The sequence below is a fragment of the Myxine glutinosa genome, chromosome 1, assembly GCF_964187855.1.
Source record: "Myxine glutinosa chromosome 1, kmMyxGlut1.1, whole genome shotgun sequence".
NCBI classification, from domain to species: Eukaryota; Metazoa; Chordata; class Myxini; order Myxiniformes; family Myxinidae; genus Myxine; species Myxine glutinosa.
In genome coordinates, this window is record NC_136261.1 from 374,119,209 (window position 1) to 374,145,927 (window position 26,719).

General features: G+C 40.3%; 1 protein-coding gene across 1 annotated transcript in view; it reads right to left on the reverse strand.

Moving 5' to 3' along the window:
• The window catches only part of LOC137419374 (semaphorin-3A-like), a 282,479-nt gene that overhangs the window by 41,271 nt on the left and 214,489 nt on the right, over positions 1 to 26,719 (reverse strand). The window contains exons 10-12 of the mRNA XM_078770189.1: positions 22,895 to 23,009; positions 22,652 to 22,721; positions 21,943 to 22,087 (exon numbers count right to left, since the gene is read on the reverse strand). Of these exons, the coding sequence (XP_078626315.1) occupies positions 21,943 to 22,087; positions 22,652 to 22,721; positions 22,895 to 23,009 (330 nt within the window). The remainder of the gene's footprint in view (positions 1 to 21,942; positions 22,088 to 22,651; positions 22,722 to 22,894; positions 23,010 to 26,719) is intronic.

Genomic DNA, 26,719 nt, shown 5'->3' on the forward strand with positions numbered 1-26,719 from the left:
TATTAACTAATTGTGATGGGTCATTTGGAAGAAAACTAACACCCGAACCAAGCTTACTTAAAGCATCAATAATATGTTTCTCCTTCTCATTCTTCTTACTTTTACCAGCAACAGAAACTCCATAATCAAGTGCGTTTAGCAACTCAATATACTCTCTATCTTCCTCTCTTTCCATATGAAGCGGTTCATCAAAATAAGGTGAATTAGCATGTCCATCTTTTGTTAGAAGAAACATTAATCTTGGGGTTAATTCAACATTTGGTTGGTCAGAACTTAAGAACACCAATTTATCATTAAATATCAATAACCTTTCTTTCAGAAGATGGAACTGTGCTGGTTCTTCTGTTGGAATGAGACCTGCTCTGGTTTTTGAACCCTTCAAATATTCATTATTTTGAAGAGCTTCTACAATATAATTGGAAAGTTTATTTACCTTCTCAAGATGCCGAAATAAACCTTCATCATCATATTCTAATTCTCCAAGTTCTTGCTCTGTCATTTGACTAAAATCTTTGAGCATTTGAAATTTTTTCGGAGTAAATTCTACCGTGGGAACTGTAGGTGAAATCGTTTGTTGAGTTTTTAAAAGTGGTTTAAAAAATTTCTCTTGTTTTCTTTCAAAGGCTTCTTCACCAGTTAGTTTCTGTCTCCTTTTCTTCTTTATGTCTTCCTGTTGCTTTACAACTTTTGAAACCAACTCTTGATGTTCTTTAAACTTTCTTACTCTTTCTTCGGTATTCCTTTTCTGTATTTATTTATTGAAAAATATCATTTAGTATCTCATCTTGTTTCACAACAATATATTTATATTTTCCAATCGTGTGTTTTATATTATTTTCAAATTCCTTCTTACTACATAATGTAGAACAATTATCTCTCCAAAAATTATTTGTATCTATTGAATTTAACTTAAATAAAATAAAAGTATTAGCATTGTTTCTTATTGAGCGCCGAGGGAGTTGAAAATATGACTGACATATGATATGTTGAAATATGATATTTGATATTAACATATGATATGATATTAACATTAACATATGATATCTTAACATATGATATGATAAATATGATAAAGTTGAAAATATGATATTAACATTAACATCAATAAATACAATTACAAGAAGAATGTCTCCCTCTTGTATAGTAGCTATCCATTACTGTTTGGTTTCTCTCATTAACACAATCATCAAAGATAACGAGGTTCTTTTTTGATTTATCTAAATCTTGAGGTGAAGGTATATCATCCGTATTATCACTGAGAATACAAGTTATGGGTTTTGGTTTTGATTTTGATTTCTGTGTATCACAAAATAATTGTATTATATCATCAATATTATAATCATTTAGTTTGTTTTGAAGTTTAAATAAACCGATAATTTCTTCCTTTTTAAGACCCGCATTAAAACCCTGTGAGAGTAGTTGATACTCGGGTTGAAAACTTGACTTTGTAAAAATTATTAAATTATCATAATCTAAAAAATTAGGACTAAGGAGCATCTTTCAAAGTAAACAGGTTTTTCCACATCCGCTTGAACTGACTATTAGACATCTCAATGAATTTGGAAGATTTTTATGGTTATTAAATTTTATCTTATTTTCCCAAACGGGTAAAAAATCATTCATGTATATATTTGGAAAACAAGTCATCTAACTTTTTTTGAGTTTTTTGAGAAACTCTATATTTTATCCTGAGTTCATGTTTAATTTCAAAATAATCCATTATTTTGTTTATATAGTATCTTGTATTAACATTTCCATTAAAATTATTTTGAATAATAAATATCATTAAACCCTTATACATTTCCTCAATACAAATAGTCTCTTCCCTTGTAAGAAATGGTGTATTATCACCATAATACTTAACATTCATCTCTCTTATAAATCTTGTAAAGTAATTCATTTTTGGTTCTAATTTAAAAGAGTTATATATTTTTCTATATTTTTTATTATCATTAATTAAAATTAAATCACAGAAAATACATTGTTTATATGAACCCTCATTATTAAGCCCTATTCTACCACAATGGTGGCAGATTTCTAATTTATCATACTATATCCCCCCCCTCTATTTACATGAAATGGTTTGGTCCAAAGCGAACGGCTTGCGAGTACGGTGACAATCCCCCCCCTCTATTTACATGAAATGGTTTGGTCCAAAGCGAACGGCTTGCGGAGTTTGGTAAAGAAATCGCCATAGCGTGCACAAACGCGCAGGAAAGCGAAAGAATCACAAATTAGTTTTAATTAGTTTTAAAACATAGTTTAACGCCAACATAGTTTGCCAACGTGAAATAAATGAATACGCTCTCAAATGTGCCGTCCGAGGCAGAGTCTGTTCGGCACGTTCGGCACACGTGATAGCTCGCTGCTCTCTGATTGGTTGAATCGTTTTTTGGACATAGCTCGGTAACTACTTGTCCGATTAATATGAAACCTTGAAAAGGCACATCCTCGGGTCCCCAGCAATATACCTGGCAAGTTTAAAGTATATCGGACCCGTGGTTGTCGAGAAACAGCAGTCACAGACAAACAAACACACACACAGACACACAGACACACACACACACACACACACACACACAGAGAGATTACTGGAATTATAGATAGATGGAGAGTCTGGAAATTCTAAATATCCTTCAGAATTTATCATATTTATAAAGTAAAATTATACTTAAAACAAAGTGCCTTTTTTAGAGGCTTTTTTAAAGATGAAACTGTGCTTAAAGTAAAACACAAAAGACAAATTTCAATCAATCTCTACTTCGGTGGAAGATATAGAAAAATATGTCAAAGATGTTAAATTGAACAAAGATAAATATGGAAATTTTTGGATTAAACCCATAATGGAGAATAACATGTGTCCTTTTATTAAATTTACGGGACAAGCTATGTTAATTAATAACTCTATTAAAGTAAATTTGACAAAAGTTTCTCCACTACTACTAACAATTTACTCAAATCTTGAAAAGGTCATTGATAAAGAAGCTTCGAAAATGAATGATAAGACCATCAACGATTCTAGAGGAAACATTTGTATATTCTTTAATAGACCCAAAGATGTGGGTGAAATTAATAATATGAATATTAGTGGTGAACTATCATTCCGTACTCTGATTATTAGAGATTATTTGAAAATAACATTTAATGTAAAAAATATTGTGGTTATTAGTTCTAATGAAAGAAAATATATAGATATTGATGGAAGTTTAATGGTATGTAAATGAGTGATATTAACAGTCAATACTCTGAGAGTTATTATACTGAGAGTCTAGGATCTGAAGATAGTTATGATACTAATAGTTTGTGTTCAAATGATAGTTATGAGAGTAGCTTTATTGATGACTCAGATAGTGAAATTGAAATTGATGAACTAGAGTATCTAAACTTTCTGGCTAATACATAGACGCTTTACTTTAAGTAAAGTTATATACATAAAACATGTTGAAAAGCTCAAAGGTGTTTTACTTTAAGTAAAGTTATATACATAAAACGAGTTGAAAAGCTCAAAGGTGTTTTACTTTAAGTAAAGTTATATACATAAAACGAGTTGAAAAGCTCAAAGGTGTTTTACTTTAAGTAAAGTTATATACATAAAACGAGTTGAAAAGCTCAAAGGTGTTTTACTTTAAGTAAAGTTATATACATAAAATGAGTTGAAAAGCTCAAAGGTGTTTTACTTTAAGTAAAGTTATATACATAAAACGAGTTGAAAAGCTCAAAGGTGTTTTACTTTAAGTAAAGTTATATACATAAAACGAGTTGAAAAGCTCAAAGGTGTTTTACTTTAAGTAAAGTTATATACATAAAACGAGTTGAAAAGCTCAAAGGTGTTTTACTTTAAGTAAAGTTATATACATAAAACGAGTTGAAAAGCTCAAAGGTGTTTTACTTTAAGTAAAGTTATATACATAAAACGAGTTGAAAAGCTCAAAGGTGTTTTACTTTAAGTAAAGTTATATACATAAAACGAGTTGAAAAGCTCAAAGGTGTTTTACTTTAAGTAAAGTTATATACATAAAACGAGTTGAAAAGCTCAAAGGTGTTTTACTTTATGTAAAGTTATATACATAAAACGAGTTGAAAAGCTCAAAGGTGTTTTACTTTAAGCACAGTTTCATCTTTTAAAAAGCCTCTAAAAAAGGCACTTTGTTTTAAGTATAATTTTACTATATAAATAAATATGATCAAAGCAACGTATTCCGATGTTTGTGAACAAGAATATAAACAATACAAAAGACACCTTAAAACTAACAAACACACATTTAATCTACTTCACCTACTATCTCCTATTCAGAAGGAAACAAAACACTGTTCTGCATGTAATAAAAATATCCTCAAGAAAGGCTTCGAAATACATCTTAAAACAATTCTACATTTATCAAATTTTATCACAACTAAAAACTCTGATGGCGCATTCAAAGGACATAATAAAATAAGAGTCTTTAACTTCAAACCTCCTGAACCAGAGTCTATAGTTGATGCTGTAGAAATAGTTAAACCTGCTGTTCAAACGTTGATTGAAAAAACACTAAAAGAAATGAAACCACTTAAATTTTATATGGGAGTAAAATTAGAACTGACAAAGGACGAAGGAGTTATAGATACACCATACATGAGAACTGAGCCACACTTTATATCTTCATATCAAGATTTTAAAACATCAGGAGTCTATGATGAACTTATTAAACAAGAGCAAGATGTGGATAATTCAATCGTAGGAAGTGGATTCAATATAGGAAAAATTATTTACATAGACATTCATATTCTTAAATCAGATCCTCTAAAAGCTTCTTCCTACATTGATTTACCCAGTGTTATCAAAAATAGAAAAGCAGTTATCAATATCAAAAATAAAGACAATAAATGTTTTCTCTGGTCTATTCTAGCACACTTACATCCTCCACATTTTCATGATGAAAGAGTATCTCATTATAAAAAATATGAGAATACATTAAATACGAAAGATCTAAAGTTTCCGATGGCTTTAAATGATATTCCTAAATTTGAAAAGATAAATAATTTATCAGTTAATGTTTATGGTCTAACAGAAACAAACAGCATTCAGGTTTTAAAGCTTTCTGACAATTGTAAACAAACTCATATTAATCTTCTATATTTTAATTCAGAGGAAAATTCACATTATACATACATTAAAGATATTGCTAAATTAATAAAACCACAAGTATGTAAAAGAACAAATAAAATATATATTTGTATGCGTTGTCTTAACTTCTTCCATACACAAGAAAGATTAGATAAACATTCAAATTATTGTGGTGAACATAAATCAACGGTAATCAATATGCCTAAAGAAGGCTCAAATATCACATTCAAAGATGAAAAGAAAAAGATCAAACATCCATTTGTTATATATGCTGATTTTGAAAGTATTCTAGAAAAAATAGATACTGCTTCTCCAGATCCAAAAGAATCATACACAAATAAATATCAAAAACATACTCCTTGTTTTTGTTATTATATCAAATCATCCGTTGGTGATAAATATAACAAGTTAGAGGAGTATAGAGGCTCAAATACCCCAGAGGAGTTTGTGAAACGACTAGAAAAAGACTGTGTCCGATTAACCAAGATAATGAGAGAAACTAATAAACCAATGTCCTTGACGAGTGAACAGAAAAGGGAATTTAGAAAAAACAATGTTTGTCATATTTGTGAGGAAAAAATTGGTGAAGGTCTAAAGGTTAGAGATCATTGTCATCTCACTGGTAAATATAGAGGTCCAGCTCATCAAAGTTGTAATATTAATGATCAACTCCCCTCTTTCATTCCTGTCTTTCTTCATAACAATGCTCATTATGATACGCATCTATTTATTAATGAACTTTCAAAGACATCTGGACACATTTCAGCAATTCCTAACACAGATCAGAAATACATTTCATTCACAAAAACAATTCACACATCTCCTATTACTCATATCAGATTTCTTGATACATTTAAATTCATGGCAAGTCCATTGGCTAACTTGGTTCAAAATCTAAAAGAGTTTCCATGTCTTTCAGAGTATTTTTCAGATAAAGATTTTCTAACACAAAAGGGAATTTACCCCTATGACTATATGGACTCATTTGAGAGATTCAATGAAACACAACTTCCTTTAAAAGAAAATTTCGATAACAAATTAAACAACAGTCATATATCTGATAAAGATTATGTACACGCACAAAATGTTTGGGAAAAATATAACATCAAGAATCTTGGCGAGTATCACGATTTGTATCTCAAAACTGATGTGCTTTTATTGGCCGATGTATTTGAAGCCTTTAGATCTGTTTGTCGCACTGGATATGGATTGGATCCTGCTCACTACTACACAGCACCTGGATTGGCTTGGAGCACGATGTTGAAAATGACAAAACAAGATTTGGATTTGATAACCGATGTCGATATGCTTTTGATGATTGAAAAGGCAAAAAGAGGTGGAATTTCACAAGTATGCTCGAGCAGATATGCAAAAGCAAATAACAAATATCTTGCAAATTATGATTCAACGAAAGAGAGTTCTTACTTGATGTACTATGACGCAAACAACTTGTATGGCTGGGCAATGTCTCAAGCTCTTCCTTATGGGAAACTAAGATGGGTAAAGGAAAAAGACTACACAAAGGTTTTACAAGATGTATGTATCTCTACACAAAAAGAATTGGATGATTCAAAGGTTGGTTATTATTTTGAGGTCGATTTAAAATATCCTGAAGAACTTCATATCAAACATAAAGATCTTCCATTTGCTTGTGAGAAAGAAAGTCCAAAGAAAGAATGGTTGAGTGATTATCAACGATCGTTTGATATAGGTGAATCAACAGAAAAATTACTTACTACATTATATAACAAGAAAAATTATGTACTACACCAAAGAAATTTGCGACAATATTTATCAAAAGGTCTAAGAGTAGAGAAGATCCACAGGGTTCTAAAGTTCAATCAAAGTCATTGGTTAAAGGGGTACATTGATTTTAATACACAAAGAAGAACAGAGTCAAAAACAGATTTTGAGAAAGACTTTTATAAATTGATGAATAATGCGGTCTTTGGTAAGACCATGGAGAATGTGAGGAAAAGACAAAATATCAGACTAGCAACATCCTGGGAACAAGCATCAAAATTAATTAATAGACCGAGTTTTACGAGAGCTGAGGTCTTTACTGAGAACTTTTGTGCGATCCATTTGGTTAAAGAGAGTATTGAAATGGACAAACCTATTTACATTGGAACATCAATTCTTGACTTGTCAAAGTCATTAATGTATGATTACTTTTATATTAATCTAAAATCAAAGTATAAGGATAATGTGTCATTGTTGTATATGGATACTGATAGTTTTATTTTGAAAATTAATACTGATGATGTTTATTCAGACATGAAAAAGGACATGAATATCTATGATACAAGTAATTACAGTCCAGAGAGTGAGTTGTTCTCTTCTAAAAATAAAAAGGTGATTGGAAAGTTCAAGGATGAATTGGGAGGAAATGTTATGAGTGAATTTGTGGGATTGAGGTCGAAGGCTTATGCTTATAAATACATTGTGAATAACGTTGAAAAGACTGATAAGAAGTTAAAAGGTGTAAAGAAAAATGTCATTAAAGAAACAATAAACTTTAAGGATTATTATAACTGTTTAACAACAAAGAAAGAAGAGTTTCGAAAGATGAATGGAATAAGAAGTTATAAACATCAATTATATTCAGAAGAGGTGAATAAGAAAGCCATTAAAATATATTTCAAACCACTATAACTCTAAAAGTACAAGAGATATGCATACACTTACTGTTACTGACATGTAGAAAATCGCATACGACATTTCATTTGGCACCATGACCTTTGACCTTGAGTGACCTTGAAAGGTCAAACTCAAGGTCAAAAATGATTGATGATAAGAGGTTTATTTTAGAAAATGGAATTGATAGTCTCCCTTATGGTTATATAAGTATATAAGTGATAAGATATATAAGTGATAAGATATATAAGTGATAAGATATAAGTGATAAGATATACAAGTGATAAGATATATAAGTGATAAGATATATATAAGTGATAAGATATATATAAGTGATAAGTTAAAAAGGGGGGTTAGGGATTTTAACGGGCTACCACCACCTTTTTTCTATTATATAAATGATAGAACCAAGTATCAACCAGACTAAAGAGTGGAGGTGTAATCAACCTTGGTATATAAATGGAAAACACAACGAATGTGAAAAATATCAGATTCAAGAGGTTGAGAGAATCACTGGTCAGAAGGTTCTCAAGACGGATAAACGTATTCATTTGTTAAGTGGAGTAATGGAGGGCGGGAAGAAAAATATATTAGAGTGGAGTGAGAACTTTAATGGTTATCAATCGGATAATAAATATTATAATTTTAAAATGGTATGTGGGAGAGGAGGAGGTCAAACAAGAACCCTCCGTGAAACATACCACTTTATACTTTCACAACAAAAGGTTAAGGAACCTGTATACTTTATAAATATACTTGATGGGGATGAGTTCTATAGGAGAATGGAACTCTTAAAAAAGTTAGAAAGGGATAATATATTTATAGGCTCATTAGTAGAGTGGTCTAAGGAACTACATTAAGGGGCTAGTGGGGGGAATAGGGTAAAAATTACATGTAAGTGAGAAGGATCATAGGTTCATAAGGCTAGAAGGATTATAGATTCATAAAGGAAGAAAATCATAGGTTCATAAGGTGAGAAGGATTATAGGTTCATAAGGTGAGAAGGATTATAGGTTCATAAGGCTAGAAGGATTATAGGTTCATAAGGTGAGAAGGATTATAGGTTCATAGAGGGAGAAATAGAGGTGTTTATGATATTTGAAAAAGACAAGGGGGTAAATGACATTAGATAGGGATTTCCCATGTTAAATGGAGGTGTCCCAGAAGCAACATTTATCACCTACTCACAGTCATAAAACATAATAAAAACACCTCACAGCCATAAAACACATAATAAAAACACCTCACAGCCATAAAACACGTAATAAAAACACCTCACCAAAACGAAATTAAAACACCTCACAGCCTTCAAACACGTAATAAAAACACCTCACAGCCATAAAACACGTAATAAAAACACCTGACAGCCATAAAACACGTAATAAAAACACCTCACAGCCATAAAACACGTAATAAAAACACCTCACAGCCATAAAACACGTAATAAAAACACCTGACAGCCATAAAACACGTAATAAAAACACCTCGCCACCACAAAATTAAAAACACCTCACAGCCATAAAACACGTAATAAAAGCACCTCACAGCCATAAAACACGTAATAAAAACACCTCACAGCCATAAAACACGCAATAAAAACAACTCACCACCACAAAATTAAAAACACCTCACAGCCATAAAACACGTAAAAAAACACCTCACATCCACGAAATTAAAAACACCTCACCACCACGTCATTTAAAAACACCTCACCACCAAGTAATTCAAAACACCTCACCACCATGTAATTCAAAACACCTCACCACCACATAATTATAAATTTAACCACACCTCACCACACCACCTCACCACCACATCATTTAAAAACACCTCACCACCAAGTAATTCAAAACACCTCACCACCATGTAATTCAAAATGCCCCACCACCACGTGATTCAAAACCACCACAACGTTATTAAAAACACTTCAGAACCACAGAAACAAAGTTTGAGGGAGTCATTAAGTGACAACACAGACACTGCCCAGATGTGTAGATATATAGATAAATGACTGTACCCGAGTTGCCGTTTTGTCGTCGTTTAAACCAATCATAATTCAAACAATTATTTTGCACAAATGTATTTGTAATATACGTGATATCACATTTTATAAACAATTAAAGTTGAAAAAAAAAATGTTTTCACAAAAAAATTCCCCCCCCCCAAAAAAAATAAAAATTTGAATTTTTTCAAAAAAATACCCTTAGGACATACCGACGGGAGAGATATGTGCATACCAGAAGTTTGGTACGATTTCACAATAGTTTGAGAAAGTAGTTCAGTGACAAGACAAGACAACACAAGACAACACAACACAGGACAACACAGGACAGGACAGACGCTGCACAGATATATATATATATATATATATATATATATATATATATATATATATATATATATATATATATATATATATATGTATGTATGTATATATATATATATATATATATATATATATATATATATATATATATATATATATATATATATATATATATAGATATATATATTGTGACGGATCTCTACGTTGGCCTTTCCCCCTTAAGAAGGGGGGATTAATCCCCTTGTCCGCGACTGACCGACGTGAGTCCTGGGGGTCCCAACGCTCCTTCCGGTCGGGAGCAGCCAGGGTATTTGGTCTACAAAAAGTCCCAAGGACCTGAGTGCCACTCCTAACCGTGAAGCAAGGGAGGGACTCCCGCTCGAACCCCGGTTTTAGATGGTCTAGTTGCCGAGCGTTTTTTAGCAACCCGAAGTTCGAGTCATTAGCATTCACTAACCCGATTCCGAAACGTTGGCCAAATCGTGCCACAGGTATTCAATCGGGAAAAGACAAAGACTATGGATGTGAAGAAGAAGAAGACAAAAAGGGTTTGCAATACGACTATAATTTATTACTACTATTTACAACCAAAATAAACCAAGGAGAAGGAAGGATAATAAAATAATTTACAGAAGAAATCAAGGAGACACAGTGAAAATTCTAGCTTACCTATTCAGTCTTACTTAGAAACCCAAGGACAAGACAAACAAAGACGGACTCACATGAATGGGGAATTTGCAGGCAGGAATGATCGGAAGGAGGAATAGCTTGGCGGGGGAGGAAGGTTCAGCGGGGATCGGTCGGGCTGGAAGCGGACAGCCGCCGTCAATACTCGAGCTGGAATCGCCAAAACCGCTGCGGTTCCAAACTGCACGGCGAAGCTCCTCCGGTGCACCGTGCGCTCTCTAAAGCTGCTCCTTAGAACTCTGTCTTGGCACCTCTGTGCAACTCTCTCTTGGCGCTTCTCACTTCTCACTTCTCACTTCTCACTTCTCACTTCGCACTTGGCACTTGTTCTACTTGGCACTTCGCACTTGGCACTTGTTCTACTTGGCACTTCGCCCTTGGCACTTCGCACTTCTGCCGTATCTCTGACTCTTTTCGGAACCTTCCGTCAAAGGCTTCCGCACGCGCCTTTTATAACGCCGCGGGCAATCAAGCCGCCGGCCTCCAGAACACGCCCATCGGTGAGCTCGCCTCGGCCCTGATTGGTCGGCACGGGCCCTCTGGCTCCACCCTTGATGACGATGGGTGGGCACGCCCAGGATTCGGCGGCTCCTCCCCCTTCTTCTCCAAGCCTACCTCGTGGCTAATGGAGTCGCGGTGAAAACAGCCCAGCAGCTGCAGCGAATGCAGTTGGCAGGAAAGGCTTTGGGAATTGGAATGAAAAGGGATCTATCTATTTGAATTCGGTGCAATGGAGTGTCAATTAATGGCAGACACAGCCTTAACCTACATAGAATAAGGAAATAAACTAACAACAAGGAGGAAATCTAAGATTGGCTAACGTGATTGTTTATGACCTAATTACGGGACGCACTTTGACCTTTATACACAACTGGAGGAAGGAGGGCGATATTTTTACAATTTACACAGCAATAAAAAAACACAATTTTCATATCCACAACAATATATATGTATATACTAGCAGAAGTACCCCGCGTTGCTGGGCGGGGGAGGGGGGGGGGGGGGAGGGGAGAAGGGGGAGGGTTGGATAGGGGAGGGGATGGGAGGGGGGGAGGGGAGGGGAGGTGATGAGTGTGATGCAGATCAGGAAGAAGAAGAAGCCGTACTACCAAATTTGTACACTTCCGGAATTGTTTGATTTATTTGCATTCAAATGTCTGGTAATTGTTTTGTATTTATTTATGCGAATGTGTACTTGTATACAATTGTCATTAATTTAAAAAGGCCTCGGCACTATCAAGGGATTTTTTTGGTTTTTTACTCCAAAAAACGAACTTTTTTTTTCAATTTTTTTTATTTTGCCTAAAACACTCCCAGGCACTCACTGATGAGCCTCTGAAAGTTTGATGAAGATCCATTCAGCCATCTCTGAATGAAACGCGGAGACAAAAACTGGACACACACACAGACAACTGGTATATATATATATATATATAAAGGAGGAGTGTCTGTGTGTGTGTGTGTGTGTGTGTCTGTCTGGATGTCCGCTTATAACTCAAGAACTACACATCGGAGAAAAGTTTTAGACACAGATTCGGAATCAGCATAAAATCCTGGTGGTTATAGACTGCTCTGTATTTTAATATCAATGGTTTAAAAAACCGCACCAGCTGCAATTCCATGGTGTAGTTTGCGGCGGCGATATTGCCCCTTTCCGATCCCGCGGTTGCGCGTATGTACAGTATACTGTACGTACATATTTATATATTTTTAATGTGCTTTTTATTGTATTTTAAATTGTTTTTTAGCTTCTTTTATTGTTAATTTATGTACTATTGTATTTATTTTAAATATATTTTTAAGGAAAACAAATGTTTTCACGTCCGTGGGAGTGACGTAAATTCGCACATAATGACAAAATGCGCGCCATTTTTTCGCGCCAAGAACGAATAAACGGTAGTTGAGATTTTATTCGAATTCGAATCCCATTAAATTTCAACTGTTGGAAACAATAATTATTTCAACTGTTGGAAATTGAAATAATTATTGTTTCCAACAGTTGAAATTTAATGGAATTCGAATTCGAATAAAATCTCAACTAAAAAAAAAACGTCGCGTTTTAAAATTATGACGTCATCAGCGTATTTCGGAACGTTAATTTTTCAACTTCATATTCGGAATCAGTACATCCCAGAGCAACTACAGCACACCTTAAATGTTTAAAAAACCTTCGGGTTTTAAAATTATGACGTCATCAGCGTATTTCGTAACGTTAATTTTTCAACTTTGCTGACAATGACTTCCGACTTCCGGGTTCAGAATGCGGGACCAATGCCATTTGACAGGGAATAAAAAATAAATGCGACATTCAATTGACGACAATGACTTCCGACTTGACTCCCCCCTCCCCCTCCCCCTCCCCCCTCCACCCTACCCCCTCCCCTTCTCCCCTCCCCCTCTTCTCCCTCCGCCCTCCCCTCCCCCTCCCTTCCCCCTCCCCCTCCCCCCTTTCTCCTCCCCCCCTACCCCTCCGCTCCCCCCTCCCCTTCTCCCCTCCCCCCTCCCCTCCCCCCTACCCCTCCCATCCCTCCCCCTCCCCCTCCCCACCCCCCTCTTCTCTCCACTCCTCCTTCCCCTCCCCCTCCCCCTGCTTCTCCCCTCCCCCCTCTTCACCCCTCCCCCCTCTTCTCCCCTCTCCCCCTCTTCTCCCCTCCCCACCCTCTCCTCCCCACCCCCCCCCGTTCCCCTACCCTCCCCTTCCCCCTCCCCCTCCCCATCCCCCCCTCTTCTCTCCACTCCTCCTCCCCCTCCCCCTCCCCCCGCTTCTCCCCTCCCCCCTCTTCTCCCCTCTCCCCCTCTTCTCCCCTCCCCCCTCTCCTCCCCGCCCCCCCCCGTTCCACTCCCCTCCCCTCCCCCTCCCCATCCCCCCCTCTTCTCTCCACTCCTCCTCCCCCTCCCCCTCCCCCCGCTTCACCCTTCCCCCCCTCTTCACCCCTCCCCCCCCTTCTCCCCTCCCCCCTCTTCTCCCCTCCCCACCCTCTCCTCCCCGCCCCCCCCGTTCCCCTCCCCTCCCCTTCCCCCTCCCCTCCCTTCCCCCGCCCGGCAATGCCGGGTACTTCCCATGGCCAGCTGTACGTGGGCTGCTCGAGGGTTGGAAAACCAAGCAATCTTTATGTCTTGGCACCACGTAGGAAAACCAGAAATGTTGTATACCAAGAGGTTTTGAGAAATTGACAATTGACGAAACGTCATGGAGGAAATGTACTGTGATATTGCTCTAAAATATACATGTTCTTTTCATCATATATTTGTCTTATTCTTATTCAACCCGGGCGAAGCCGGGTACCTCAGCTAGTATATATATATATTCAGTCCACCTATATATATATATAGTCACATGAAAAAGTAAGTACACCCCATGTAAAGTTTTGACTTTTTCAACATATTTCAACATACAGCTATTTGATCTTCATTTCAACAATATCGATAGATAAAGGTGATATAATATAACAAATATCATGAAACATTTACGTTTTGTAGTCCATTGTATAATTTAAATAAACATAAATGCAAATTTCGCATGTGGAAAAAGTAAGTACACCCCTACATTTATCACTACTTTAAATACCTAAAATTAGAATCAGGTGCACCAGCTCAGGTGCAAATGATTAGAACATCTTTAGAGAGGATCTTGGAGGAACCTGTCTTATTTAAACCTCAGACATTTAGTTTGGTTTTCTCTTTGTTGTTGAAGTGTGCGGCGTCACCATGCCTAGATCAAAAGAGCTCTCTGAGGCCTTCAGAAAGAAGGTTATAGATGCCTACGAGTCTATAGATGCCTTATGTATGTATATATATATACGTACATATATATATATATACATATATATATATATATATGTATATATATATATATATATATATATATATATATATATATATATATATTGGTACAACAATCGCAGTTTGAATATTAACAGTGTGTTAATGGACGACCTGGGCTGACAGCATGACCTTGTAGTACCCACACTCTCCTTTAATCTGTCTGGCCTGGGTTTTAATCCCAACTCAGCTATAAACTATCATCCTGATGTTTCACAGACTGGGTGAATCACCAATGTGTGCTGTCCCTCCAATGGATGTTAAACGGACATCCCATCTTCCAACATTAGTTGATGGACGTTAAAGATCCCACGGTGTCCTTCACGAAGAGTGGGCGAGGTATCATCGGCACCCTGAACAAATTACTAATTCCTACCCAAACTTTTGCTAAGATGGGCTGGACATTTGGAGTGGATGGGCGAAGAGTGAATGGTGATGAGAGCGGAGCAAGCTAGGAGGAAAAGAGGTAGACCGCGGTTGAGATAGGAGGATTGTGTGAAGAGGGATTTCAGTAAGGTGGAAGTGCTTCGAGAGTGGAGAGAGTTGGCTGAGTGAAGGAGTATCGTGTTCAAGGGAGGGCAGGAGCTTGGTTATAAAGGGAAGAGGAGGAGAACAATAATAATAAGTATTCAATTATGTAATGCAATTTAAATAAAGGTTGAAAAGGTTTAAAGGCGTATAAATAAATAAATTGAGGCTTTTACGGCCATTTTCCCCAGTGGCTATTACATCACCCTATCTGAAATGTACATCAGTCATTTGTGTCTTTTGTTTGTGTCCTTTTTAGCATCCTTAATACCAATGTTTCCTCTTTGGAATGATTTTCAATTTAGTTTGACTGCCAGACAGGCAGACAGAGTAAAAATATTATCTCACTCCTCTTTGCGTATGTATGATCGGGACAAATTCAGAGCTTAAGTACGGTAAAACGGCAAACTTTTCTTCATTCTCGTGTTCCAATTCGTGTTCAAAATATAACATTAGATTTAAATAAGTTCTTGACTGGTTCCTCAATTATAAACTTACGATGACGGACAGATGGACGGACGGACGGACAGACATAGCCCATTGCTTAACCACACAATTCGCTTCGTGTACACGGGTTAATAATTCCGACGAACGGTGTCCTGAAGTATTCTATTATTTTTGTGCTTCCCTTAGTTTATCATTTCAAAGTTCTAACTCACTGGGGAATGAACCCTTCGCCATATTGGCAGGTATTGCTCACCCATTTAAAACCTCAAGATATTGTTGAGTTCCTAGATAATCGACATATGTACCTGGAGCAATATTGAATGGATCTTAATTTTCTACTCAGAACTGCCAGGTGGCGGTAAAGGGCAAGTTTGGGTGAAAAATATACCATTAAAAATTAATTTTATAAAAAGTTTTGGATGAACTTCTTTCCGTTGGATAAAGTAAGTGTGTTTGTAGTGTTAGGGGTCCCCCCCCCCCCCCCATACCTGTGGTCTCGGTGGACCTCCGAACCCCGAGAGCGTCCCCGGCAGAAAGATGTTTTATCCTTGGTTGAAACCCAGCAAATAATGTCCCTCAATGGAACCAGCAAATGAAACAGCCGAACCAATGATGCAACCACACCAAGTTATAAACAAACCATACTATATTATAAATCACACACAAAGAGCCATACAGCAATGGGGGCAATCACCCCTACTTTCACATCTTACGATAATATCCTTGTCAAGCCCCTTAACCCCACACTCACGGCACCTCCCCCAATGTCTCTGCTCCCCTCCAAGGCGAAGTCCCAATGTCTCTGTGCGCTCCCGCGATCGGGCAGTCAAGGCCCGGTGCTCAATTGAGGCGTAGATGAGCGAGACGACCCCGAGGTCACGTGCTCAGCCCCCAGCAACACAGCGGTGGAGAGGAACCTCACAAAGATGCACTCCGACGTACACATTGCGGTTCAACCCACGAGCCTCCGTATAATTCTCACGTGCCCCTTTCTGGCACAGCCGTTCCCCGGAACCACCAGGGAATAATGCCCAGCCGACACGACGAAAGCCTGTTCACTGCAGGGTGCTCATGTGGCCAAGATGGCGGACGGCTTTCGCGCCAACCCAGATTCTCAAGGCCTGGATCCTCCGGAACCTCAATGAGAATACCCGACGACACAGGCTCCACGCACTTCGGCGATATTTCTTATCGACCAAACTTCCCTTCAAGGACGCAAAGTTCCCTCGCACTGTACGTCGAACGCTCGGCCCGGAGCTTCAACCACCACGTCTCTTTCCGATCTCCTCCCACCTCTTTTCCTCTCGCTCCACCTCTTCCGGTCTCGATCCGGATTTCCGGCCACATTTTACCATGAGCGTTTTAAAATCTTTTACTCACAACAACCCTTTCCCTTAAGTCACAATAAGCATGATATCTAGAATACTTCGAACAAACAACAATACTCATAACAACAATCATTAGGGCCGAGTCCATAACACTTCCCCCCTTCAGGAGAGAAAGTTTGACCACAGCGAAAACTTTCTTTGCAGGCCAACTTTTGTAAACAAACCACCCATTGCCTCTTGATAGCACGCCTTTAGGAACGTGAAGTTCACGGTTAGTCCATGCAGGAACGTTTACTACATGGATGCCTTTAGGAACATGGCGTTCACGGTTAATCCTTGTCGGAATTTTGGCTCGGCTGCTCCACAGCATTCAGTGCTTCCACTCTTTCTAACTTCCCTAAGATTAATGGTTGGACCCCCTGTCACTGTAGTCACGTGAATAACGGTCTCCTTCTCGGCCGCTACCCTGATAGTCATTTCTTCGGGAGCTGCCGTAACTCTGGGAGCCTCCATAGCAATACCGGCTGCGGCCCCCACCAACACTACCACCAAGTTGTCCTCTTCTGTAGCCCCCTCGATGCCGACGAAATGCCTTCCCTACTCTTATGGTCCGACCCTCCAACTCCTGGTTATTCAGACCCTTTCCTGCATTTCTGGCGTCCTTTGAGTTTTCAAATGTGACAAAGCCAAACCCTCTTGACTTTTGGCTCATCCTGTCTTTTATCAGCAGCACTTCCAAAAGCGGTCCATATTTGTTGAAGGTAGACTCCAGAACCTCTTCCTTTGTTTTGAAGTTCAGTCCACCTACAAAAATCTTGCCAACTTTGCCTCCATCCCTGACTGGTGTGGTGTTATTTCCCATATCAGACTTTTTCACAACCATCAGGTTACTAGAAACTTGACCCCCGGCCAAATCATTCCCCACCACAACTGATACTCCCTCTACAGGAACAGTGGCTTGCAACACCACGGTGACCGGTCCTGACACCAAATCAGACTCTAGATTGATGACATGAAGAGGAGCGCGAACACAGCCACCGATCCCCTGTAACCGAACACTATCACCAGTGGCTGTACTCTCCGACAATGGCAAAATGCCTTCAAGCATTAAGGATTGATGTGCTTCTGTGTCCCTCAATACCCTAACAGGTCTTGGGTTAGTCGAGTCTCCCTCTAGGGAGACAAACCCCTCATGAATAAATGGTTGGTAACTCTTCTGCGGGTGATTTCTCACGTTTGCCATCACATTTGGAGTTGTACTAGTCGGACTCCACTCCTGATTTTCCTTTCCCAAGGCATGACAGTGGGACATCGTGTCCTGTTTTATGGCAAAAAGCGCAAGTAGGCCTGGAGCAGAACCTCGTGGTCTGCCTCGAGGCCCACGGAGGATACGTCTGCCTTGAAACCGTTGACTTCTGACCTCTAGAAGTCGTGATATCAGAGTGGTCCTCCTCTCGAGGCCGCCCCCATGAATTTTCGTTCTCCACCCCTGCCGTACCATAGCTCCCCTGGCTAAGTCTAGGCGAGAAGTTAGGGTTGTGGCACCCCATCCTGTGGGTTAAGGCATAGTCATTTGCCATGGTCGCTGCCTCATACAACTTTGGTACTTTCTTTTCCTCCAGGTGTATTTTAATGTCCTCGTGGACACACTGTTGGAATTCCTCCACCAGGATCAATTGTCGCAATAGTTTGAAGTCTTTCCCAACTCCTTTTGAATCGCACCACCTATCAAACATGGTTTCTTTCAATCTGGCAAACTCCACGTGGGTCTCACTCTCCCTCCTCCTGGCATTCCGGAATTTTTGCCGGTAAGCTTCCGGGACTAATTCATAGGCTTTGAGAATGTGTTTCTTCAGTACCTCGTAATCTGCACATTGGTCAATCGGTAAAGTTGAATAAATTTCTTGAGCTTTACCCACCAGAACGCTTTGCACTAGTATGGACCAGTACTCCTCAGGCCAGTTTAACTGTCGAGCCACTTTCTCAAAGTGTGGAAAAAACTTGGCTACCTCCTTTTCATTGAAGGGTGGGACCAGCCTCACATGTCTGCCCACATCCCAGGTGTTCTGACTAGGTGTCGAACCAGTCAGCAGGGATGGTACCTCTCCCCGTTCTCTCCAGGGATGCTCCTTGACTTTACTCCAGCTCCTTGACTTTAATTTCCTGCTGACGCGCCAATTCACGGTCCTTTAACTCCCTTTCGGCTCTTCTCTCCTCTGCTTCGAGTTCTCTTGCAGCTCTCCTTTCCTCTGCTTTTTTGTCTTCTAACCTTTCCTGGAGTTCTCTTTCCAGTGCTTTTTCCCTTTCCTGGCTCCGTAATTACATCTCCAGTTTCCGGAGCTCCACATTTTCTTGTTCTTCTGGTAACCAATCCCAGGCTACCTCTTCCCATGCTTTTAATCCCACCATAGATTGTATCACCACTGTCTGCAACTCTGCCTTCTTCATATTAGTTCGGACCTCCAAGCTAAAATGTTTGGCCAATTTCCAGAGGTCCGATTTTACTAACGCTCTGAACTGTGCTTCACTAGGGGTCACTGTAAACTTCTCTGTGTCAAATGCCATAGGGACTACTGGTAACACCTGTTAACCTTCACACAAGAAATTTTTAACCCACAAATACAAAATTATTATTATTATTATTATTATTATTATTTTTTGTTGTTTGTTTTTGGAAAAAATTTGGGAATGTTGGAAAAAGTTCCAAACTTGGGAATTCTTTCCTGGACTAAATTTAGGATTTTTTAAGATCCCGGACACAGACCCAATTGCAAGCCCACAAATATCAATGGGACGAGCCCCCAATTTCACAGCAGTGGAGAGGAACCTCACAAAGATGCGCTCCGACGTACACGTTGCGGTTCAACCCGCGAGCCTCCATATAATTATCACCTGCACCTTTCTGGCACAGCCGTTCCCGGCAATCCACCAGGGAATAATGCCCAGCCGACACGACGAAAGCCTGTTCACTGCAGGGTGCTCGCGTGGCCAAGATGGCGGACGGCTTTCGCTCCAACCCGGATTCTCAAGGCCTGGGTCATCCGGAACCTCAATGAGAATACCCGACGACACAGGCTCCACGCACTCCGGCGATATTTCTTATCGACCAAACTTCCCTTCAAGGACGCAAAGTTCCCTCGCACTTTACGTCGAACGCTCGGCCCGGAGCTTCAACCACCACGTCTCTTTCCGATCTCCTCCCACCTCTTTTCCTCTCGCTCCACCTCTTCCGGTCTCGATCCGGATTTCCGGCCACATTTTACCATGAGCGTTTTAATATCTTTTACTCACAACAACCCTTTCCCTTAAGTCACAATAAGCATGATATCGAGAATACTTCGAACCAACAACAATACTCATAACAACAATCATTATGGCCGAGTAGAGAACTCAAAAAAAATTTTGTCGTTCAAATAAGGATTTTCCTCTCTTTTTCTATAATTAGACGCAGATCCAAAATGACTCTCTCGGCAATACATCATGTCCCATTAACCTTTTCTCGTGGACAAATCAAGAAAATGGCAACAGTAAGGAACAAAACAGGAAACAATTATTATAATATTATATATATATATAATATATATATATATATATATATATTCGTATGCATTTTATCTACCATTATAAACACAATGTCAGTTTGTGTGTTTGTGCTGATGTCTGCCCCCTTCCTAAGGGTGGGTTTTAAAGGCCAATCTTTTAACACGAATTTGCGTTCACTACGGTCTATTTTTGAGAATAAATCAAACTGGAAACCTTTCCTCAGAAAAGAATAATTATGTCTCTTCTATTGGAATTGGCTTACAAACCGAGCCTCAACGGCGGTGTACAGAAGTGTTTTTTAAATAATAATAAATACAAGGTGCGGGGAGGTGAAATTTACTGCACGTGATGAGCAACACATGCAGAGTAAAACCAGTGTTCATTTACGTCCATATATTGTCTAATAAATAAAGAAGATATAAGCACATCTGACACTACGCCGAGGCTTCAGACTTTGGCACTCTCACGAGGCTGCACCACCGAATAAACTGTTCCAACCCATCATTTGTGACGGGCTTTTTACTGTTAAATAAACTAGGTGGTATTCTTAGAATACTTACCTCGCACAGTCAACTTGGTGTGAGGGAATTCTTCTGTTTTTAAGGTTTAAAAAAAATTTGATCCAATATGGCTTTCAGACCACGTGACCGATGACATTATATATTTACATTCTCTAATATAATTGTTGCATAGATCACGCTCGATAAATTTCAAACTGATCGGACTGAGCGTTGTACTTGTCGAATTATGACGTCATAATTAAGGCACCAATGATGCAATCACTAACAACATTTTCCTCATGCGGAGTTCTTTTCAATGAGCCACGTTTATTTATTTTTTTCCATGTCGTGTTTTCAGAGATTTAGAGGTGCAACGTTTTTTTGTTTTTTTTCCAAGATGGCACATGTATCACATGACCTATGACGTCATAATTGTCATTAAAAATTATACAGCAGGAGGCGCTCCTATGTTTCCCCGCTCTAGCAGGGAAAATGGCCTTAAAATGCATGTTGTGTTGTTGTAGACGCTCCTATGTTTAAAATTTTGTGTCCTTTGGACTAACAGTTGGACAGAACAAACATTTCATACTGATCGGATCATGTGTTGTACTTGTCAAATTATGACGTCATAACAAAGGCACTGATTACATCATCATATTTATCATTAACATATCCTATTCCCCACTGGGTGTACTTGACAATGAGCTATGTTTAAATTTCTTCCATTCAGTGATTTCGGAGATATAGAGATGCAATTTTTTTCCAAGATGGCGTCCGCACCATGTGATCTATAACGCCATAATTATGACTGAAAACTTCTGCAGGAGGAGGCGATGCTATGGTGAAAAACTTTTGTTAATCGGACCAACGGTTGCCGAGAAAATGAATTTTAAAAATGCAGACACACACGAATGCACGTTTGACATACGTACGTACGGACGCAAACAATCGCTTAACCTCGCTATTCGCTTAGCGAACATCAGGTAACAATTAAGCATATGTGCTGACAATAGGACTCACCGTGCCAGGCCGAGGGTATGGCACCTTCCCCTGGTAGGCTGTCCATTTGTGGTTCGGACCGTCCTTGTGTGCAAAGGGCCCAAGGAAAACACGGCGGATGTCAGACATGGTGTAGACGCAAACTGCAGAGCCTTGGAACACGTTGCTAGAAGGCCAAGGGCAGAGACATTGGGAAAATGGCATGAAAGAGATAAAGCTTTTTGTACAAAAAATATTTTTAGTAGTGTTGGTTAGATCATCTGCTCTGAGTCTGGAGGTTCGGACACCGGCTGAAGTCATACCAAAGACTTTAAAAATGCTCAGCATTTAGAGGATACAGCATGGCCAAACCCTATGGGTTGGTATCCCATGGATATGAACCAGAGTGCTGTCCTTAGGATGGACGTTATGCTCGGAGTCTCATCTGCCAGAATTATAGTAGGTGGACGTTAAAGATCCCAGGTACGTAACAGACATTATGTGAGTTATCGTCGACATCCTGAACAAATGACAAATTCCTGCCACCTCTAGTCGAGCGTTAGGCCGAAAAAGCTGGTTGCTGCAAGACTTGGACCAAAAAATTGTTTCCTAGCTGACCTCAAAAGGTGGGAATTATCGGGGCCAATAAATGACGAGTATACATCGAATCGACAATGACAGTAGGATGGTACAAACGGCATGCCTATGAAACGGTGCAGCTCTAAAAGGTGTACCTGTGTGGTAAGCATACCTGCTTGTGCTAAAAATGGTGTAAATTACTGGATTCTTGGGATCCCTCGTTTGCAGCAAGAACACGTCCTCTGTGGGAAGAGGGAGGTAAATGAGAAATTTCAGGGACATTTCCCCCAGTTAATGCAAATGAGCAATTATTATGAATGTCCTAATTCTTCCTTTGGGTTCACAGGATGGTCTAGACGTACGACTATTCTTTGGAGAACGTGCAGCATTTGATGATTAAAGGAGCACTACTCACGTAGCTCGTCAAAGTAAGTGTCGATACCGTTCGACCCAGGCACTGAGCACACCAGTCGGGCCTTAAGGAAGGTCGTCCAGCGGTTTATCATGCTCCTGTGACCTCCAACATCATTCTGAAGCAAAACCAAAACAAAAGATTAGGCCAATAAGTGAGTTCAGCGAGGTGTAAGTAAATCACCTTTTTAACAAGACCGATAGTCTAACAACCACATAGATGGGCTTGGACCTCCTGAGTGGAGGATCTGATGTCACCCTGTCATGTGACCAGATAATCAGCTATGACTGGTGGAGGTTTGTGAGGGACATATATACATGCACCAGACCGACAGACAAATGCTATTCTGGATGGCATTGCCCTACGGGCTACTCCGTAAAAATATGGCTGCTGAACCACGTGACCGATGACGTCAATTTCTTTTTTTTCTCGACCAATTTATCCCTGCATGCTCAGCATATTTTATACTGATTGTATAAAGCCTACTAGTCGATTTATGACATCATCAGTAACATATGTTATTCCCCATGGGGAGTACTTTACAATGAGCCACCTTGGAATTTTTTCCATGGAGTGGTTTTGGAGATACAGAGGTGCAACATTTTTCTGTTTTTCAAGATGGCACTCGTACCACGTCACCTATGACGTCATAATTATCATTAGAAAATTCTTCAGGCGTGGGCGCTCCTATGGTGAACATTTTGTGTCAATCGGACCAAAGGTTGCAGAGAAAACGAATTTTAACGGAAAGAAACCCCCAAAATACCGGCAGAGGGGCATACATACATACATACATACACTACATGACCAAACGTATGTGGACACCCAAACATCGAACATCTCATTCCAAAATCATGGGCATCAATATGGGCATCAACAGTAATTATGTGGAACATCTTGCCAAGCAGATACGGCCGCCATCGTCGTATCGCTTCCACCACTTTGTAGGCTTCCTTTTCGACAGCAGAATGGCGTCTCTCACTATCTGAGAGAGTACGAGAGAAGAAGGCAACCGGGTTCCCCCCTTGAGTCAGAGTCACCGCGATGGCACAGTCAGACGCATCACTTTCCAAAACAAAGGATATGTTCTCATCCACCGAGGTCACTGCCGCACTAGCTATGTCTACCTTCAGCCTTTGAAAAGCGGCCTTGGCTGCTTCGGTCATCGGAGATGTTTTGCAATCAACAAGTGGACGAAGCTTCTCGGAGTAATTCTGGACCCAACGAGAATAATGTGCAAACAAACCGAGAGCTCTTCTCAAGGATGCTCGGTCACGCGTCGCCGCCATGTCTAGCAAGGGTCTCAGATGCTCTTTGTCAGGAGTTATCTTCCCTTGGGTCACCGTGTACCCTAAAAGATCAATCGTCCTTGCGGAATAGCGACATTTGTCCTCGTTGAAAGTTAAATTATACTGGTGCGCGACCTGTAGAAACCGCCGCAAATTAGCGTCATGATCCGCTTGATCTCGTCCGCACACTGTGAGATTATCAAGATACACAAAGACATCCTTTACTTGCTCCTTGGCGATTATGTCATCAATCGGCCTTTGAGAGCACGCAACTCCGTTGGTTACGCCAAAGGGAAAACGCGTGAGTTGATACAACCGTTGTCCCAACTCGAACTTCGTATAGATTTTGTCGGCCTCACGGATAGGTACCTGGTGATACGCGCTGCACAAATCAAGCGTGCTGTAGACCGCGTTTTGAGCAACCTGTCGAACTAGCGCATCTAGACGAGGAAGCGGGTAGGCGTCCAGCTGCATGAATCTATTTATAGTTTGTGAGTAATCAATCACCATCCGCTTACGATGATTCTCAGTTTGGACCACCAATACTTGAGCTCGCCAAGGTGATCGACTCGGTTCGATAATCCCATCTTTTAAAAGCCGTCTAGTCTCTTCGGCAATGAATTGCGCGTCGGCCCTTGAGTGGCATCTCGACTTGAATGCGACCAGCGTGCAATCGGAAGTTAGACTCGGAAAGAGTGACAGCGGCTCTATAGTCATTCCGGTCAAAGTACACACAGAGAGAGTGGAGTCTCCATTAAACGTCATTTCCAAACGACCATGCCGATGAAGGAAATCATGTCCCAACATTACATCGGTGCATAAAGTAGACAAAATCATCAAACGGACATCCGGATACATCGTGCCATTAACCACTAACTTGACACAGCATTCCCCTTTGGTGCGCATCCAGAGAGACTGCGAGGCCATGAAAATTCTTCTTGAGGTCCCCAGAATCGGCCATCCGTGCCGTCGTACAAGACCCATGTCGACGTAGCTCTCCATCGACCCAGTGTCCACAAGAGCGTTAGCAGACTGTCCTTCGATCAGCACCGGTACTACGGCGCTTGCCAAACCATGCAGACCGGACAGTGCAGGGACTTCTATAGGCCCAGGTCGGGCCTCATGCGTCGCACCCTCTCGAAGCGCAGCAAACCTTCGCAAAATGACCTTTCTTGGCACACGTGTGACACGTCGCGTCCTGTGCCGGACATGTAGCACTAGGTGCCTCTGATTGCCACAGAAATAGCATTTAGTGTTGCCTCTGAAAGAGGCGGTCGCCGCCAGGCTTATGCCTTCGGCTCTGAGGGCTTCGAAACGCCGACTCCATAGGGGTATCAGCAAACTTGCGCTCCATAGCAGAGGAATTCTCCGGACGTCTCTCCCCAGTGAGTCCGGTAGTTACATCAGGTCGACCGTACGACTCCGATTGAGCCTGTGCCAGCTGTAATACTCGCGCCTGATCATATGCCTCTTGTAGGGTCAGGGTGGGTTTTTCAAGCAAACGTTGACGAATCGAAGGTGCATGTAGCCTGGACACAAAAGTGTCCCGCATTAGATCGTCACACATTTGTTCATGTGTTCGGACCTCATGTGCACATTCCTTTCCCAACCGGCGAAGTTCTTGAAGGAATTGCTCAAGCAATTCCGTGGGGTCCTGCCTCCGAGTAGCGAGCTTCTATCGGGTATAGACCACGCTTCGAGGCTTGATGTAGATACTCCGAAGCGCTGCTACCGATTCTGCATACGTGGGACAATGGGAGATGTAGTTGTGAATGGTGTTAGTCACGTGACAGTTGAGAACAGAAAGTTTCTGCGCATCCATGATATCAGCATATGTCTCCATGTAGCTTTCAAGCAAACATAACCAATGTGTAAGCTGGCTCGCCGCGTCATCCGCTTGAGGATTCCCACTGAAGGTAGGTAGTTGCAGGACCTTATTCATCTCGAACGATGACAGGAGATGATTCAGATTAAGTGTTGTAACAATCAGAGTCTTACAAACTCTTTTTCGTTCCGAGTTTAATCTGAATCAATCTCGAACAGCATCCAGAAAGAATACATGACAACCATCATTCAAATATGCTAATAGGCACCAGGGGTATACATAATATCGGGTACAATTAAGCAAGCCTTATGCAGATAGGATTTCCTCACCTTCCTAAGTAAGCACGTAATGGTTACAGGTCTGCCTCTCGCAAGCAGTGAATGGATATTTATGAGAGCACTTCAGTGGGCAAGAGATGTTACTACACCTGGGTTATAACTTGGATGCCTAAGTTTCACTACAGTTGGAACATTGCTGTGGGGATTTGCTTCCATTCAGCCACAAGAGCATTAGTGAGGTCGGGCACTGATGTTGGGCGATGAGGCCTGGCTCGCAGTTGGCGTTCCAATTCAGCCCAAATGTGTTTGATGGGGTTGAGGTCAGGGCTCTGTGCAGGCCAGTCAAGTTCTTCCACACCAATCTCGACAAACCATTTGTTTATGGACCTCGCTTTGTGAACGGGGGCATTGTCATGCTGAAACAGGAAAGGGCCTT